The 17,421-nt window shown below is 38.4% G+C and overlaps 1 protein-coding gene across 6 annotated transcripts in view; it reads left to right on the top strand.

Annotated features, from left to right (window-relative positions):
* Positions 1-17,421, top strand: part of ARFGEF3 (ARFGEF family member 3) — a 95,858-nt gene that overhangs the window by 17,127 nt on the left and 61,310 nt on the right. For 3 of the 6 annotated variants that reach the window (XM_063151458.1, XM_063151456.1, XM_063151457.1), the window contains exons 5-6: positions 13,077-13,145; positions 15,826-15,957. In XM_063151458.1, the coding sequence (XP_063007528.1) occupies positions 13,077-13,145; positions 15,826-15,957 (201 nt within the window). The remainder of the gene's footprint in view (positions 1-13,076; positions 13,146-15,825; positions 15,958-17,421) is intronic. The other 3 variants (XM_063151461.1, XM_063151460.1, XM_063151459.1) reach the window with 1 other exon arrangement.

The following is a 17,421-nucleotide window of genomic DNA, read 5'->3' as shown; positions in this document are numbered from 1 at the left end:
GTTATCTGTATTTTCTCTTTGTAAAGTGCTAATGACAGAGCATGATCTGTTTAGGCATCAAAATGTCCCTGGACCAGTGCATAAGGGAAATTAGTGTTTTGTATACTCTGTCAGAACTTCAATTTCTGGAATACTCTAGCATTCTCCTGTGAGCATGTTAGGAAGCTGAGCTTCCAGAAGGTTCTGTTTTGGCAGAGGCGATACCAAAATGCCTTGCCCTGTGATCATGTTGGTTGTTTGACTTCAAAGTCATTTTTCTATATCAGTATTGGCAATACCTGTATAATTTGTACAAAGCAAGATGATGGTGGACAGTTTTCAGATGTTTGGGTGTAAACTTTGCACTGCAGGGTTTGTTGTGCTATAGCTGATCATTGGTGAAACCATTTTGGAACAAACCTGGTGGTCCTTTTTGCATGTTCATTATACCTAGTACTGATTGATATATTTGGGTCTATTCCTTGACCATCCTTTATTTCTAACTGCATAGATTAGTAATTTTGTTTCTTCTGTGTGACATCTTGGGTCTAGTGAATGTATGTTACCCACTCAGAAACTGCTCTCTACCATCTGTACTCTTTACACTGGAGGTGGAATATGCACACTGTGTCAGAACTTGCAGAGAGGTGAACCCAGCAACAAAAAAAGGAGTAGACTGTTACTGTGGACTGTTGCCTGTTTTATGGCAGCAGGCTTGTGCTTAACTCATGACACCCTGCTCTGCATTCCTAACCCAGCACACCTCCTTCCTGACCCTTTTGTCTCTACAGAGGGAAAGGGGAAGAGTTAAGTGCCTGCTGTACTGAACCAACAGGCTCCTCTTGGAATGCAATAATTTTTTACAAGTTACTTTTTTACATTCTTGAGTGTTACAGATTCAGAATGTGCATGCACAGTTTCTTTGAAACCCTGAATGTACATCTGCAAGGCAAAGCCCCCACACTAAGAAGAATGTGAACACTGTATTTTTTTCTACAGTTCTGACTAAATATCTTCTCAAGTTCTCTTGACATGTGAGAAGCAAATATAATTTCAAAACATCAAACCACAGAAAACCCAAGCCAAAACATTGCATTCATGTATGCTTTTTTTAAATTAGAAAACCATGTTCAGTTCCAGTTTAAGTGCAAAAGAGAAAAGAGAACATTGTCTTAATTTCACTGAGTGAAATTTTGATGTGCAAATCCTGAGCAAAATGTATATATTGGTAAAAATCAGGCTACAACTTCAACTTCCCATTTTGAGAACAAAGCAAAATTCTATTTTGATTTAAATATTTCAAGAGACCAGAGGGCCAGAACATATTGTAATCAGGACAGTTAAAACAGAGACTCATTAGATCTGAGCCTTGCCTGACAGTCAAATCAAGCAGACATCTCTTCAGATTGTAACCTGAAGGTTACAGATGCCATTGCAACACTTGAAAATGTTATTAGCTAACCCAGGCCTGATGGATGGCTAAAGCCTTTGGAGAGGAAGGAGGGAGATTTCTAGCATCTGGTCTCAGCAATGTGTTTATGTCCTTGGATCTGCTAAAATGTGTCCTCAAGACAGCTTATGATTGTACATTAGACTGTGTTACTCATTTGGAGAAGATAAAATATGTCTCTATCTAGTGCAGATAGACATGAGACACTCCTGAGTGTGAGCAGGTTTGTGTGAAACTGTGTCAGCTGTGGTGCCAGCCTGGTTCTTTGTGACTCACTGCACAGTCTCACGGGTATTAAGAGTGCAACCATCAAAGATTACACAAAAGCTTTTAGTCGTGCAAAATCAGTGTGAAAGTAGATATGCAGGAGCATAGAATTCAGCAGCAATGTAAGTTGCTGGTGTGTAAACTCCTAAATCACTTTAATGCGTTTGGGGATTTTTTTCAATATTCTATCCAAAATATCTCCTACTGTTCCCAGTAAGAGTATGCCAGAAATTCACATTTCCCGTACTATAAAAAAAGAAGTCTTGGGTATTTATATTAATGGTTTGTTGTGACCCACCTGTATTACAGATGGAAGTGTGAAGGGATCTGATTAGCTGAGGAAAGCACTCTATAAAGATGCTTTTTACATTCAGATGACTGCATGTTGGAATTGGCAGTGAAAGGAAAAAGGTGCAAGGGCAGTAGTTGCCTTGCCTCACACACTTTCGGAGCATGTGCAGTCTTGTGAAGGGCCATCCTTAGACAGGAATGGTGGTAGGAGTAGCTCTAATGGTTGCTGTAAATAAATGGAGGAAAGTGCTAGCTGGATCTCTTCTGGAACTGAAAAAAGCAAAGTTGGAGCCTCTGTTTTAAAAATGGAAGGACATTGACTAACTTATGGCTAGGTACAAAATCCTTCTGATTTTTAAGGATGAGTGACATGGAATGCTCTTCCTGATCAGGAATCCTCCTGATACTGGAGGATCAAAAAACCTGATAGCATTCAGACTTAAAGGCCAGGGCTGGGGACTGTGCAGGAGTGTGTCCTGGGCAGCCAGGGAAGATTTGAACTGCCCAAATGCAACTGTCAGGATGAAAAAAAAGCTTTCCCCTCTCACATTATCTCTCTCCTCTGTGCTAGGTGAGGTACTTCTTACCTTTGCATAAACTTGGCTTGACTCTCTGCTTCTTCTGAATACCTCTTGGGGATTGTGCCTTTCTCTTTATAAAGGTTTTTCATGTTGTCATTATATGGGGAAATTCCTCCCTTGAATTCCAAAATAGAAGTGATACTCTGAAGTCCTTGCTTATTTTTCTTGCAGAACACCCTTATAATTGCTAATCACTGGATAATTCTTATGCCAGCAGCACTTTTATGCCCAAAAAAGGCAGTGATCTTTTCAGTGAGGAAGGGGGAAAGGCTGTGGTTTCTCTTTGACATGAATGGGCATGAATAACAAACACAGGTGTATTAACTGGCTTTGATTTCCTACATATCAAAGCAATCTGTCTGGGTATATAAATTTTGCATTCAGACTTGTATGTTGTTTAACCACTAAGCCAAATATTTCTTTAGAATATCTCAATTACTACCACTCTGTGTATTCTCTGTATCTCTGATACATTTTATGGTAGAGATTTATTAGTATTTTCACACCAGGGACTAAAGTGAGGTTATTTAGGTGCTTTAATTTACTTTAATAAATACTGAGATAATTCAGGAAGTCTGGCTAGAGAGAATAGTGTGTCTGACACAAGGCCACCTTTGTATTCACCTTTGCTCTTGTCATCTTTGTTGCCATAACACTGAAAAGCTTTCTAATATGTGTGTTATCAGTTTGTGTTTTACTATGCTCAACTAGCTGTGTCAGTGGAAAGGAAAAATCACACAATCATACAGTACCTTGCTGATGATTTTGTTATACATCAATAACTTCAGTTTCAAACTGAATAATTAAATATTTATACTTTTATATTTTCTTTAGAATATTCATGTAGGAAGGAAGAGATATATTGATTGCTAATCAAATCCAATGCTTTATCAGTGAGATACCAAAGTGACTCACTGCTCTGTTTCTACAGCTGCAGATGCATAGAAAAAATCAGGAGGACAGTCATTTAGCACTTTCCTTGGATGAACATGATCACACAGTGGGACTGGCTCAGAAGTGGGAAAAAATTTGTTGTGTGACATGGTGCCATGTTACAATTGAGTGAAATGCGATGGTGTGTCTCACATTGAGGGGTGGCGACATCTTGTTAATGTTAAGCACTAGACTAACAAGCTGTAGATAGTCTGCAGCAGAAAGGGGACATGTTCTGGACTGAAGGTTAATACTTGCTTTTGAGTTTAGTTGTGGAGTCAGGGAATCCTGATTTCCCCCTCCCCAGCTTGATGCTTTTAAATTCTGGCTTCAGATGTTTTTAAAACCTCCTCTCCAAGCAGTTAGACCTTTGCTTGGAGAAATGCATGCAGTATTGACAAAAGCGCCATCAAATATTGTCAGATCAGCAGTGGAAAAGGAAACTGGGAATCTAATCTATAGCTGAACCTCTGGATTGCAGTCACTTCAAACCTCAGCAATTCTCTGATTTTGACTTTCTCTCTTTGAGTTTTTGGTAATTTTTCATCACTAGCCCTGACTCTAAAAAGCTATCCCCCCAGAAAGACTGGAATTAGACTTTGAGTGTAACTGTGGCACCCAGGCAGCTGAAACCAAATATTGAGGAAGTGGGAAGTATGGAAGGAATCCTAAACAGGAGAGACACTTGGATATTTTTCTTTCTTTTTCTTTTTCCTTTATTCTCATGCATGTTATAGTCACTTTCACTTATGAGTTGATCACCTTTGTAATAATGCAGTACTCCTATCTGACTGTGATAACATTATTCTCAGATAACAACAAAAAATGTTTAATGAAGAATTGCAAATTATAAGATGAATCCTCACATAGAAACAAGTTCTTCAGACAAACCAGATACACAGAAACAAATTCTCCAGATAAACCAGATACACTGTAATATAATGGGTACTGAACTAAGAAAGTTGCTCTAAGGACAAAGGTATGATTGATTGTGTAAGATTTCCCTTTCCACTGCATCCTTTTGTTTTCTTCAGTCACAGAGACAGCCTTGTCATATAATTCAATGCATTTCAGTCCAGTCTGTGTCCATATTTCCTGGGAAATTTAGAGCTTGCAGGGCAGAAATTTTTAAGCAAGAAAAAGAATAATGACCTCTTGTGAAAGAAACTCAGTTTTTGGATTTGATGTTTTTCCAAATACTTGTTCTTTATTTCACTGTTCTAATTAATAGTTATATGCTGGGCATGTTATGAATATGTACTCTGTTTCTGTCAGTGAAGATTCCAATCTTTGCTTCTTATTACATCTCAGAAGACTTGACATGGTTGAGTTGCAGCAACCTTGCTTGTGGTGGTTTTTTAATAGACTTGAGGATTGCTTTGAAACCAAAAAATAATCTTCCTAAGTGGCTCTAGAGGGAAGACTTTTCTAGTTCCCATCATTTATCTATTGTACATGGCGAACAGCAGTTTCATTTAGGAAAGATTAGTTTATTCCCAGTGACTCCAGCTTGCAATTTGTTTCTGGATTAGGTGTATTTCTTGCAGATGAGCAAATTCTTTAGGATTTTTCTTCTGTAGGCTTTCAGTGAGGAGTCAGCCAGAAGTCTGTTTTATCTGTGAATGAGGTTTAATGAACCCTTGCTAAATCTGCTGTGTCAAGGCAATCTATTCTCTTTGTCTTTTCACTGATCCATTAATACAGCATTTGGGAGCTCTCCAGTAATAATAGTAGACAGCTCTCTTTGTGATTTCAGTTTTCACTTTAAATATATTTGGAACTGAAATCTGACTTAGAGTTCTGTGGTAAAACTTCGTTTGTGTAAGGACAAACTGTCTTTAGGTTGAGTATTAGCAACTGTTCTTTCCAAGATTGCTACCATAATGCTTTAAAGGTGCAAAGTGATTCTTTGAGTGCTGAGACTCATCTCCTAGTTTTTATTCATTTACATTCTGTATTAACTAATTAGATTGATAGGGCTCCAGTTATGGTGTCAAATTAGTCACTTGAGAAGGTTACGATTGAAAGTCTACAAGGAGTCTGAGTAAGTTTAGTGACTTTTTTTCTTTTTTTTGGCTTAGTTTTCGTAGCAGTTATAGTTGGCCTGTTTTAGGGTCTGTACAACCATGTTGTTACAGGTTCAGGGAGGCAGTCCCAATCTGGTGCAAATATTGAATGAAAGGGGACTGTGCTTGACCAACCTAGCAAAACTTACAGTTGATTATTTCAGAAAACTTGTCAGGAACTTGTTGCTGCTTGAGCAAGTCTTTGGCCCTCCAAGACAGAGAACAATTTATGTAGTTGAAAAATGTCTCCAAAGTGTTTGATCCAAAATGTTGACACAACACAACTGTACAATCCCAGTCTCTGTGCATGATTATATTCTAAAGCATTTTATTGAATATTAATACATGAGGTGATCACTCATAAGCTCTCACAGATACATATCTTCTCATTATTTTAAGATTAATGTTTATGACACATACAGTGTGGTTATGCTTAGTCGAATATAATTTACAACTGTTCTGCTTTGTCGTGAACTGTAAAATCAAATGGAGGTGTGTTAGCATCTGCTCTGTTAAAGAGGGGATTTTGTAAAGACTTTCACAGTATCATGCAGATAAGATTTTTTTTAAGATCAGTCCTGCTGAGAAATGCTACATAGAGTTCTTAGTGCTTAGCCTTTTCATAAGTTAAATTTTTGTAATGTAGGCCAACTACAAATCCAGACCCTCTTGGGTTTGCTTGTCTCATTTTATTTCTTTCTCGTTATTTTTGGAAGTCATTTTGTTCATGTGCTTAGTTATAAGTAACCAGGTTAATTCCAATGGATTGAATGACCTACCTTGTGGGCTTCAGGATAAGCTCATCCTTTCCTGAGTTAATTAGAACTATAGTAAATGCCTAGTACTGTGGTTAAAGAATTCCCCTGGTTCTTAGGTGGCTGGTCATTGTAGCCAAAACCAGGCTTGAATTAAATAGCAGAGCTTTCTCCTTAAGGAATCCAAAAAGAATGATAATGGTAATGGCCTGAATGTGGCCAAATGGATGCTGGAGGATAACTGCCTAAACCAGTCAGTAGTGAATGCAGTATCTCTATAATGAAACCTCTTTCCAGGATCCATGGCTTTTCCTCATTACCATTCTGTCCTTGAATTCTATCCCTGAACAATCTCTATGGGCTTCATCAGATGTGTAATTTCAAAAATCTAAGCAGAGGGGTGGTCAGCTTAAAAGTTTTGCAGGATAGAAAAGTAGGCTTAGTTTCTTTCCTGAAGACATTCTAGTGCAAAAATTTTAACTGTCTCAGAGTTGTGAGGTTATGAAGGTGTTTTCAGATAGAGAACATGCTCATTCTGTCACATTGGAACTGTCACATTTGGTGTGGCATAATCAAAATCATTGGCATCAACCAAAATGCAGCAAGTCCCTAGCTCTGTAAAGTGTAATTTCACGCCTATCAAGTGTGGAAGTACAAGTTCTTATAGACTTTTTTTAGTCTGACACACATACAAGAACCTGGAGTTCACTTAACCATTACGAAAATGAATTGCAAAGGCATTATATGATCAGAACCCCAAATACAGAAACCCTTTCACTTTGACACATGGCCTTTTAGTCTTTTGCCAGCTGCCAGACATTAATGCTTACTGGTGGTGACAGTGGCAAGTTCTGCCAGCCAAAGTGGCCACACAACAGTGGCATGAAAGTGTCACTTTCCATAGCTTTTGCATGCAATTGTACCTGTACTGCAGGTGTGCCACAGCTGTGCACAGATGCACCCAGTTTACTCCTTCTTGCTTATCAGCCTCCCATGATTAGGGCCACTGCTACCATTGCTGTTAGCACCATCTGGTCCTGGGGGCAGCTGAGGGGAGAACTTGTGTCCCAATAGGCTGTTCCGACACTGCCAGCCAGCTCCTTGTGTCCTGTACCCTGGAGCTCCTCGGGTCTCTTGTAAGAGAGGAAAAAGAGAGAAACTGTATGTGATGTGGCAGTTGGTGATGCAACCACAAAACCAGCTTATCAGGCTTTTTAATAGCCTTTTCCTGGATGCAGGTCAGGATATGGTCTGGGATAGGGTAAAATCCTCCGGCAGGCCAGACAACCTGTGGGACACCACTTCCTAGGTTGTGTTGAGGCTAACTTCTTGCCAATTAATCTAGTGACTTGAAACAGTAATTTTAAATCAGCTGTTGTAATGTACAATGCCATACAGAGCACTTCCCTGTTACAGCTTTGCATTATCTGAGAGCAAGGGGAATAAATGTCAGAATTTTCCACCCAGGGGAGAAACCAGTTTTTTTTTTCCTTGAGAGCTCTAGCTCTACTTACATCCATGTGTTGACATCCTTTTGAATCATTTTAGTAATTGGTACATGAAACTTCATTTTTATTTGAGAACTGTTTAAACTATTTGCTGATGTTTTCCAGTTTGATATTTCTCCTTTTTCACTTTTGTTTTACTCAGATTTGCATAGTATAATTTGTAAAGTAATGCAGTATACCTGAATAGGTTGTAACCTGTAAAGGAAGATATGTCATCCTAGTACTGCTGTTCAGCCTTTTTCTTTATTTTTCCCTGCCTTTAATTGTTAAAATTCTAAAGATGAAACCCCCTGTCAGAATGTTGACAAATACTGTTAAGTATTCTTTAAACTTTGAATAATTTCTTTCCTTTCTACAACTGTACTACATAAGCAGAAGTTTCACTTGGTTTCATGCCACCATAAATAGTGTTCAGCAGCAGTTCTGTTTTAATCCAGTGAACTAAATGGGCATTTTCTTCTCTGAGCACTCAGCATGTCGTTGCTGATGATGTGTGAAGTTCTCCTGTACCAGATATAGTCCTTATGTCTGAAGCCCTGGTGCATTCATAATGCTGAGCAGCATTTATGGGTTTACTAATTCATAGCAGACACACTCTCCTCTCTCTCCATAATTAAAATCTGCTGTTGGTACAGTGACACATGGTGACAGAGTGTAAATGACTTCATTAATGTGCTTTGTTTCTCTTGCCCTTGCTTTCCTTCAAGGCCAAAGAGTGCGACATGAGCAGGTTACCAGTTATTCTGACAAATAGGGGGACACCTCCTGTCCAAACTATTTTGCAGAAATACTGGATGACTTTAAATGTCAAACTAGTGAATGAGGTAAAGGGCTGTCCTTCCTATCATGGTTTTCCTCTGAGGGGCAGGATGTGAGAATCATCTGGCACACATTGCATCCAAGTTTACTAGCCTGCAAATAAAGTAAGTCAGGAAAGGCTTCTTTTACAAATCCCACAAAGGGATTAGAGGTGGTTGCATAATTGTATTCTTTTTAAATTGTAAAGTTTTGAACCTTTTCTCTCTTTCTTGGGGATGCTGCTTGCTTTCCTATACACTCTGCTTATTTCATGTGCCCCCACATGAAAGAGCTCTTCAATGTGAGAATTGGTTTGTACTGCAGATATGTACCAAGCACTTAAGGAACTTGGCTAGCAATGATAGGCAGCCTTGCAATCTAAAAATATTCCCACTTTTTTCCTCTTCAAGAGGTCACAGAATGGTTTAGGTTGTAAGGAACCCTAAAGTTCAGCTAGTTCTAATGCTCCTGCCATGGACAGGGGCACCTTCCACTAGACTAGGTTGTTCAAATCCCCCATCCAACCATTAAAGTATGGAATCACACAGAAACACAGAACAGGCAAAGTTGTAAGGGACCACAGTGGTTTTCTGGTCCAATCTCTCTGCTCAAGCAGTGTAATCCTAGAGCACATAGCACAGGATGGATAGACATTGTGATGTCACTTTAATTACAATGCACTTTATTTTGTTTCCTGTACATTTTGTTTCAATTGACATATCAGAAGCAGAGTTTTTGGTTTTGTTTCTACTTGTTGTGGAAACATGTGCATACTCATGTACTACATTTGGGACTGTATCCTGGGACTCCAGGGAGTAGGAATTATATTTCTTGTTCCATGATGGTCAGAGCTTCAACAGTAATTAAAATAAATACTTTCATTATGGATAAGCCATTTATGGAAATGTGATCTCGTTGGGCATTTTCAAGATAATGCAAGCCAATTAAAAAATCCTGGAAGCTGTGTGACTTTGAAACTGTCTCTACAGTCATATAAGTTCCTTCTTCAAAAAAAGAAAAAAAGAAACAAAATGTGGTTTAGAATCCATACCAATCAGTAAAAGCTGGTTTTCAATTTTGTTTTTTACTGGAATTGCTTTCTAGTTATTAGGAACTGCTTTGTAGTTTTGTTTTTGCTTTCCATACCAGTGGTTGCAAAAACAACAGGTTATTGCCCAAGAAAGCCTCTATCTTTCTTTTCTTTAATTTTTTTAAATACAGATTGTTTGAGTTAGTATCATGAGTAGTTATGCAGTCTGTGGGGGTATCCTGTTTGGAGACTCAGTTTGTTCAGTGGATTGGAATTATTAAGTTTGGTTTTGTTTGGTTGTTTTTAGTCCCATTTTTCATCCAGTAATTTAAAAAAGAAGCCTGCTGTCTTCCTGTTTGTTCCACATAAAAGGGAAAACATGCAAGTTAAGTGTTTGGATCATTGCCATGACTGCAGCAGTGCTGATGGAAATCATGGCTGAGAGCATTCTTGTGTATTGGTCAGAGACATGTTTCAGAACTTACAAATGATTTGTGGTAGCAGTGGAGTAAGCCAAGAATATACTGGCTGATTGCTTGTGCTTCTGTCATTTGGTTGCATCAGGTCATATGCCCTTTCTCTAGCTAGTGGGTTCACAGGTCTCATTTTTTACAAAGAATAGCAGTCAAAACTTAGCAGTCTTTTTGCTGAAATTCTCTTTTGCTTCATAGCAAAGTTTTGATCATCACTTCCTTACTGAGCTTGATCTCTGATGTTTCTATCATTCACATGTTACATGCAGGTTTTGGCATTTGTGACAGAAAGGAATACATATATATATTTGTGTGTGTATACATATGCACTAACTTTTCACAATTCAGCTCTATAAAAGATGGAAATTAAAAAAAAAAACCAACAAAAACAACAACAACAAAATATAAACACAAAAAAAAAAAAAAGGAGGGAAGAAAGAGGTTTTGAAGGGCAAATGCTTAAAAGAACACCTGAACTGATGTGTCCTTCCATGAATTGTAGTGTATTGGCACCCAGGTTTTGATCTGTGGCAAACATTAGATAGTAACACATACTACAAAGCCAAGATGGGACAAGAGAGCAGAAAATCACATGAAGTAAATAAGGGTTTACAAGTAGGGAAAATCAGGACACACAAACCACTGAATAGGATTAGTCATGGATGTCCATTGTGGTTCTTAGTGTGATAAGAAGAGATTTGTCAGTGGGAAGTAACACTTGTCTGTGTGTGTTTAGAAACTGTGTTCTACACCTGTGTTTTACACAGCAGTGTCTGGAGGATACAAATCAGTTTTTCCTTGAGTACTGAATATATATTTTAGCCAGCTGCTGAGTTCTCACAGCTATTAGAAATGTCAATAAAATTTCAGTGTAATAGCTGAGAAAGTGAGGCCCCACAGCTGACTGTGAGGCTGGGCAGTAGTTAAGAATCTAGTTAGTGCTAAACAAAATTGTTTGGCTTCAAAGCTTTACATTTTTCACATATGGACTGAGCAGCAGATGGAAATAACAGCCCTTATAACTTATGTTATTATTAGCCAAATGAGATTGACAGTTTTTATAATTGACTGTTTACCTTTCTGTTGTTCTATAGAATTTGCTCTGGGGACAGGAAGAAAGGTACCACAGTTCCTTTTCACTGGCACTTGTGCATGTGCTAGTAAATGTTATGGATTACAGAGAAATTTGTGGAGTTTTCTTCCTGTATATATGAAGAAATACTTTGTATTTCTTCCTGTCAAGAAATACAAAGTACAGCACGCTTAATAATTTGTAGTTAGAATTAGATTGCTTTCTTTGGCAAGTTCAAATGCTCTGTAGCTTGTATCTCTCCTTGTAATATTGAGGTGGGCTGTATAACACTTTTAAGAAATTCCATTTTGTCCATTTCAAAGAAAAGAGAAACCATGAGGAAGGGATTTGGCTCAGAAACTTTGCTCCCAAGATAAATGCTAAATATCTAAAAAAGAATTTCTAGTGCAGGACTATTGTAATTCATAAGAGTAGTGTGCCCTTTTCTTTTGTCACTACCTCTAGTATTTATCCACATTATTCAGCTTCTATTTATGAAGGACTGAGTGTCAAATCAAGATATCATGTACAGAAAACTGTAAAATTGCCATTACACAATGGTTTACTTGGAACACTTTTTGTAGTAAAATCACCTTCTATAAGAAGAGGATCAATTTCCTTATTGGCATTTTATTTACAAAACAAAAATGCGAACAAGCGAACAGAAAACCCGACAACCTCAGAGTAAGGTGTGACATCCTGTAGTGAAACACAAGTTTTCTGCTAAGAAAAACACTTGTAAAGGTGCAGTGCATTTCAGTGTATAGTAACTTTTCAGTATGACTCTCAAAATGCTAAAGTTTATTTATGTCCTCCTTCAGGAAAATGTCACACTCACCTGTGGAGAAAATGTCACTCTTCTGTACTTTGCTTCTAGTTAACAGCCATTAATGTTGACTTATCTGATGCCCCAAACTTTGTTGTGAAGCAGAGAACAGCAGTTCTGAGTAGGGCTGAGATACTGTAGGGACCAATACATTAGTGTTAATGTGATTTGATATTTGCTGCTACACTTATCCCAAGAAACTTACACTATTTCAGAACAAGCCAAACATAAATTCTGGTGCTGGAGGGCTTTTATGCTTTGAAGGAGAGAGAACAGTAGCTGAGATTCTGTCTTCTGTGGGGCAGGAGAGATTGGAAAGGGAGACAGGAGAGTGGGAAGAAATCTCCAGACACAAAAGGCATCCGACACCACAGCGTCTCTCACCACATTGCCTCACTCACCCATTTATCCTGGTGGTTCACATCACATTCTTACTCCCCTTCTCTTCATAGCAAGATGTTGAATTGGTTTTTTAGTGTCTTATTCTTCCTGCTGAATTCAGGACAGAAAAAGCCTCCCTTCATGAACTGGGGCTTATGGATATTTTTTAGCTACTCATTATCAAGTGACTATAATACACTTAGTGCAAATATCCTGTGCTGGGAAATCCTCAGGCAGTAATTAATGGATTTTTTCACATAATACTTATCTGTCTGTGCCACTTAAGTAATAACTTGTATCGTATTTTTCCTTTCTCTTTTGTTATATTGATAGAAGTGAATGGAAGGACTGATTATAAATCATGCAAAGCTTGTGGTTAAAATATGAATAGGGGTCCAAGGCCAGAGTTGATCACTGGATTGTCTTCCTTTTGGTGGTCATATGTAGGAGACAGCAATAAGTAATCCATTGGGTGGTGCCTCTGGGGCCAACAGATGCAGCTTCTCAGGAGGATCTCCTCTATCCCAATAACACATGGTGCTAAGAAGCTTCTGATGCTGTTTCTCCAAGTTGGGAGGAGTTTTGGCTAGGAGCACAAGGGTGGGAAGGAGAGTCAATAATGGCTGAAACTTAATTTTTTTTTCATTTCCTCTCTTTTGATGCAAGGTCTTGCTCTGTATAACATATACCTCCACCTTTGAGCTGAATGGGAGTTCAGTGTTGAAGATTGCTGAGGTAAGTGCCTCTGTTATACCACTGCTTGTGTCACTTAAGCTTTCCCTAATGCCTTGAGTGTGCCTTCCATGTGTAGCCTGAAACTGAACCAGTCTAAAACACGTCTACCATCATTAGGACTGGTATTACCTTATGTGTAGTGTGAAGAAATAGTTGTGAGTTGGGCAGGTTTGGGCTTGCATGGGAAGGCAGTCTTGGAAGTTGACTGATAATTGTTTATTACAACATTACACATTTACTACTTCTCATATTTATTTTGCTTTTGCAATAGAAAAATTTTCTTGAGTTCTTCATGAAACAGCACTGCACTGATTTCCTACTGGCTGCAACTCTAACACTAATGGAGTTTCCTGAAGAGAAGTTTATAAGCCATAGTGTGCCATGTTGAAATAAGTACCTCACTGTTCCTTGTATCTCTTTCCTGACACATCCAAGTAAAATATTTTTAATGTCCCTTGAGCCATTGGGTTCTTAGTCACTCTACTCCCTTTATTCCATTAGATTTTAATATGAATTAAATTGTAAAGGAGATTTGGTTGTAGAAAACATACTTGCAAGCATATTACCTGAGCCTCAGTAGGTGAGTGATATTTTTAGTAGTGTGTTGCCTGCTATGGGCTGTTTGTTCAGCTTAGAGAAAATGTACAGGAGCACTTAATCCTCCTGTGCAAACCACACTGCTGTGTGCAGAATCTATTATAAAAGTACATTGTTAACATGCTATGGGCAGAGCTAGTGTCCATGAAGGAATGTAAATGTTACCTACATGTCCTACACTCCCAAGTGTCTGTAGACATTTAGAGATGTGTTAGTTCTCAGTTTTTGTTATTTGCGGTGGAGTTTTTTTGTAAAAACAAAAATCCCATGTGAAAATAGCTTACTTTAGCTGGAAGTTACAGTATGTTCTGAGTTCAAGAATAAAACTGACCTTGCCTTATCTTATCAGAAGCTGAGAAAGGAGTTGTAGGGATAACAGGAAACCAAAGAAAATTCCATTTTGCAGAAGAAGAAAGGGTTTTAAAAGGCAAGGAAACAACATAAATAGTTCATGTATATAACATATACCAGATGAAAAAGATAGTAATCATTCTAGATCAGTGCAGCTTAGATTTTCGTTTCTCTTGTGCTAGGTGATACCATAAGGTGTGGCTATTTTTGGAGGTCTTTGTAAGCCCCATCTGTAGATGCTGCAGCAGGGATGAATTGAATTGCTACTTAAACAATTGCTACTTAACAAGCCACAGTTTTTAAATTTCTACTAAACCCTCTTTATGTCAGTGTCACACACTGGGAAAAAATACAGATAATTTCCCCTGCTGCAGTTTTTCTCATATTTCTCACAGACTTCCTAACATGCAAGGCAAAAGCTGATGAATTCAGCTTAGTGCATCTCTTGGCTGTAGGTAAAGAGCTTGAGAATAAACAAAGTGCTTGCTGGCAAAAGCATTTAATGACTCTGAGCCCTTCAGTTTTCAGTCTTTAAGAGCTCTACCTGAGACTGGGGGGAAATGGTCAATCAGTGATGGTCTGTGTGGTATAAACTGTAGAAATTATCAGAAATAATATTTTCTGTTCTCTCTGTAAAGAGCGTTGTTATTCATCAAAAGCATTCTGAAAATTGGCAGTTGTCTTTCACAGATTGATGTGAAACTCTGCTAGTTTTGGTAGTTGCATTTCAGTTTATTCTCAGAAAGCCAATCTGGTTTTTAAAAAGCTTTGCTGGTGTACTGATACAAATTAGGACAATGCTAGTTCTTTTCTTTTATAGTGAGCAAGACTCTAATGCATGATGAGATGTGCCAGCAAAGCAAGCAAAACTCATTTCCTTCAATGAATTGGAACAAGCAGTAATACAGAGTGTGTTTGCCTCTATTTGGAGGATTTGGATGTACAGCTATTTTCTCCACACTTCTTGAGAAAATACTGCCTCAGGTTTTCTTAAATAGCCTAGATCTCTCTAAATAGCAAATCCTACCCGGCACATACATGTTTCCACAAGTTCCTCCACAGGCTTTAGGTAAGGCAAAGATTTTAATAGCTGGCATCACTATGCCTTTGTATCTGAATTAGCCAACATATAAGCAGTAGGAAACAGAAAATAATATCTCAGTTCAGCATTTGGTTAACCTTCTGACTTGCTCTAAGGGAAACGTGGCAAAAAGGAGCTTTCTGTTCCAGTGCCCATGATATTTAACGTTTCTTTGAAAATCAGTCCCTTAGTTTTCCTAGCCTGCACTCTGTAGCAAGTAGAACCACTCCAGGATTGGAAAGGTGCTGCCTTCATTACTAGTGGAACACCTGAGGACTGTCTCTGACAAACAAAGCTACAGTCTGGCCATTTTGCACTGTCTGATGGCTTGCAATTCATATGTACAAAACAATGGCACTCAAAATCATTCTGAACCTTATCAGCTTCAAATTAAGAAAGCATCCAACATGAAGACTACTATAATTTCTGCCCTAAGTATTAATAATATTGAAAAGAGATTAGTAGTATGAAAAATGGATTAAATCTTGTTCTGTGCACCTTCCCATGCTTGCCTAGACACCTGCAGGAAAATGTAGTTGATGCTGTTTCATGGTTTTTTTGTGTGTGTTTGTTGCTCCAGTGTGCCTTCTGGAGGTTTATTTTGTGTAACTCTGTGTTTAATTAGCTAACCCTTCTGTGTTTTGCTCTTAGTTGTGTTTTGCATGCCATAGAGCTGGAAGTCCCCGAATGCATGAAATGATCAAAATGTCCATTGCACACCTCTTTGGAGCCCTGAGCTCTCGCATTTTCACTGCTGCTTCTTCATCAGTGGCTTTTCAAAAGGTACCTTGCCCAGCCATTTAGAACACAGGCCTTCTGTAAGATTGCAACTCAAGTGTTGTTTGCTTATTAGCTCACGTGGGGAGGGGAGACAAGGAGGAGATACCAACCATGCTCTTTCCAGAAAGTCAGCCTACCTCTAAGAATGGTACTTCATTAATTATTTCAGGTACTCTAGAAGAAGTCTTACAGCTCAAAAAGAATATTCTCAGCAGCACTGGAATGGTTTGGCCTCTGTGAAGGGCTGTATGTGGTTAACAAGCTTTTAGGGTTATTTTGTCCACTGGGGTTCAAGGGATAGCTGAATGATGAGCAGAATTGGTCCAGGCCAACTTACAAGAACATCTTCATCACTGACCTATTGACAGCTTGGTTTCATTTCAATAGGAGTTAGAAACAATCAAGAGTCTTGTTTGTGTGCCTATGTCAATACTGATCAGACTCTGTAATCAGATCACTTTAATTTTTCCTTCTTAAAAACTCATCCTCATTAGGGAACTATAAAAGTGACTTTACATCATATAATATCCTTCTCATTCAAAAATGTACACCAGATGCAGTTTTGTATACTCCTTATGCATATAGTTCATACTACACATTTATATTTTTAAGAATTAATATTTTAAATAATTTTTCACATCTAGTTCCATTTATATTTACAGTTCTTACTTGCTATATATCTAAACAATGGCAGAATAAAGCTGCTAAAACTGAAAAATATATAAGTATGTGAACAGTCATTTACTTTTTGTTTTGCTTGTTATGGATTTGGAAGATTCTTGTGGTCATTGTGAACAATAAAGCTTAGTGCAGGACAAAGGACCAAAACTGCTTCTTCAAGAAGACTGTTGTACAGTTCTGTCGCAAATCTGCTCAGCTCCATCAAGATTTTTATCTACTTAGTAGTTACTGTGCAACGTGGTTACACTGTCTACTCCAGTTACTGAAGGTCTTACAGAGACCTAGCACCTCCCACAAAATACCTGATGAAGCACAGAAACTGCACTTTGCAGTGTGCTGTCCCCAGGATCCTAGCTGTGTAACACTTTAGCAGCCACTTGTGCAGGATCACCAGGGGCAGAAGTCAAGCATGACTCTGGGCACAGCACATTGCCAGAAACCTGTCAGCAGCTGGGCTTGGAGTTGGGAACTGGATGATCCATCAGCGTTCTTCTATTGCTACCTTGGTTCCCATGGGATCTCTGAAAAGAGGAGCCCTCTGCTGGATTGCCAGTTATTAAAAGGCAGTTGTTTGTGTTATTTATGGTAAAATGCTATTGTATTTTCTGTGTTAAGAAAGGCTTTAAAAGTTTTCACACTAGATACAGTACGTAATGATTATCGTAGAATAAGTGGCAAATACCTTTACACCAGAAGCAACAAGCTTGAAGAATTGAAGGATATTTATAGGATATTGCAGACATAGACTTGCAGCAAGGTAGTTACAATAAGTATCAAGATATGAAT

The sequence above is a fragment of the Melospiza melodia genome, chromosome 3 (assembly GCF_035770615.1).
Source record: "Melospiza melodia melodia isolate bMelMel2 chromosome 3, bMelMel2.pri, whole genome shotgun sequence".
Lineage (NCBI taxonomy): Eukaryota > Metazoa > Chordata > Aves > Passeriformes > Passerellidae > Melospiza > Melospiza melodia.
The sequence above is the reverse complement of the archived record's forward strand: the minus strand, read 5'-3'. Positions and strand labels throughout refer to the sequence as shown.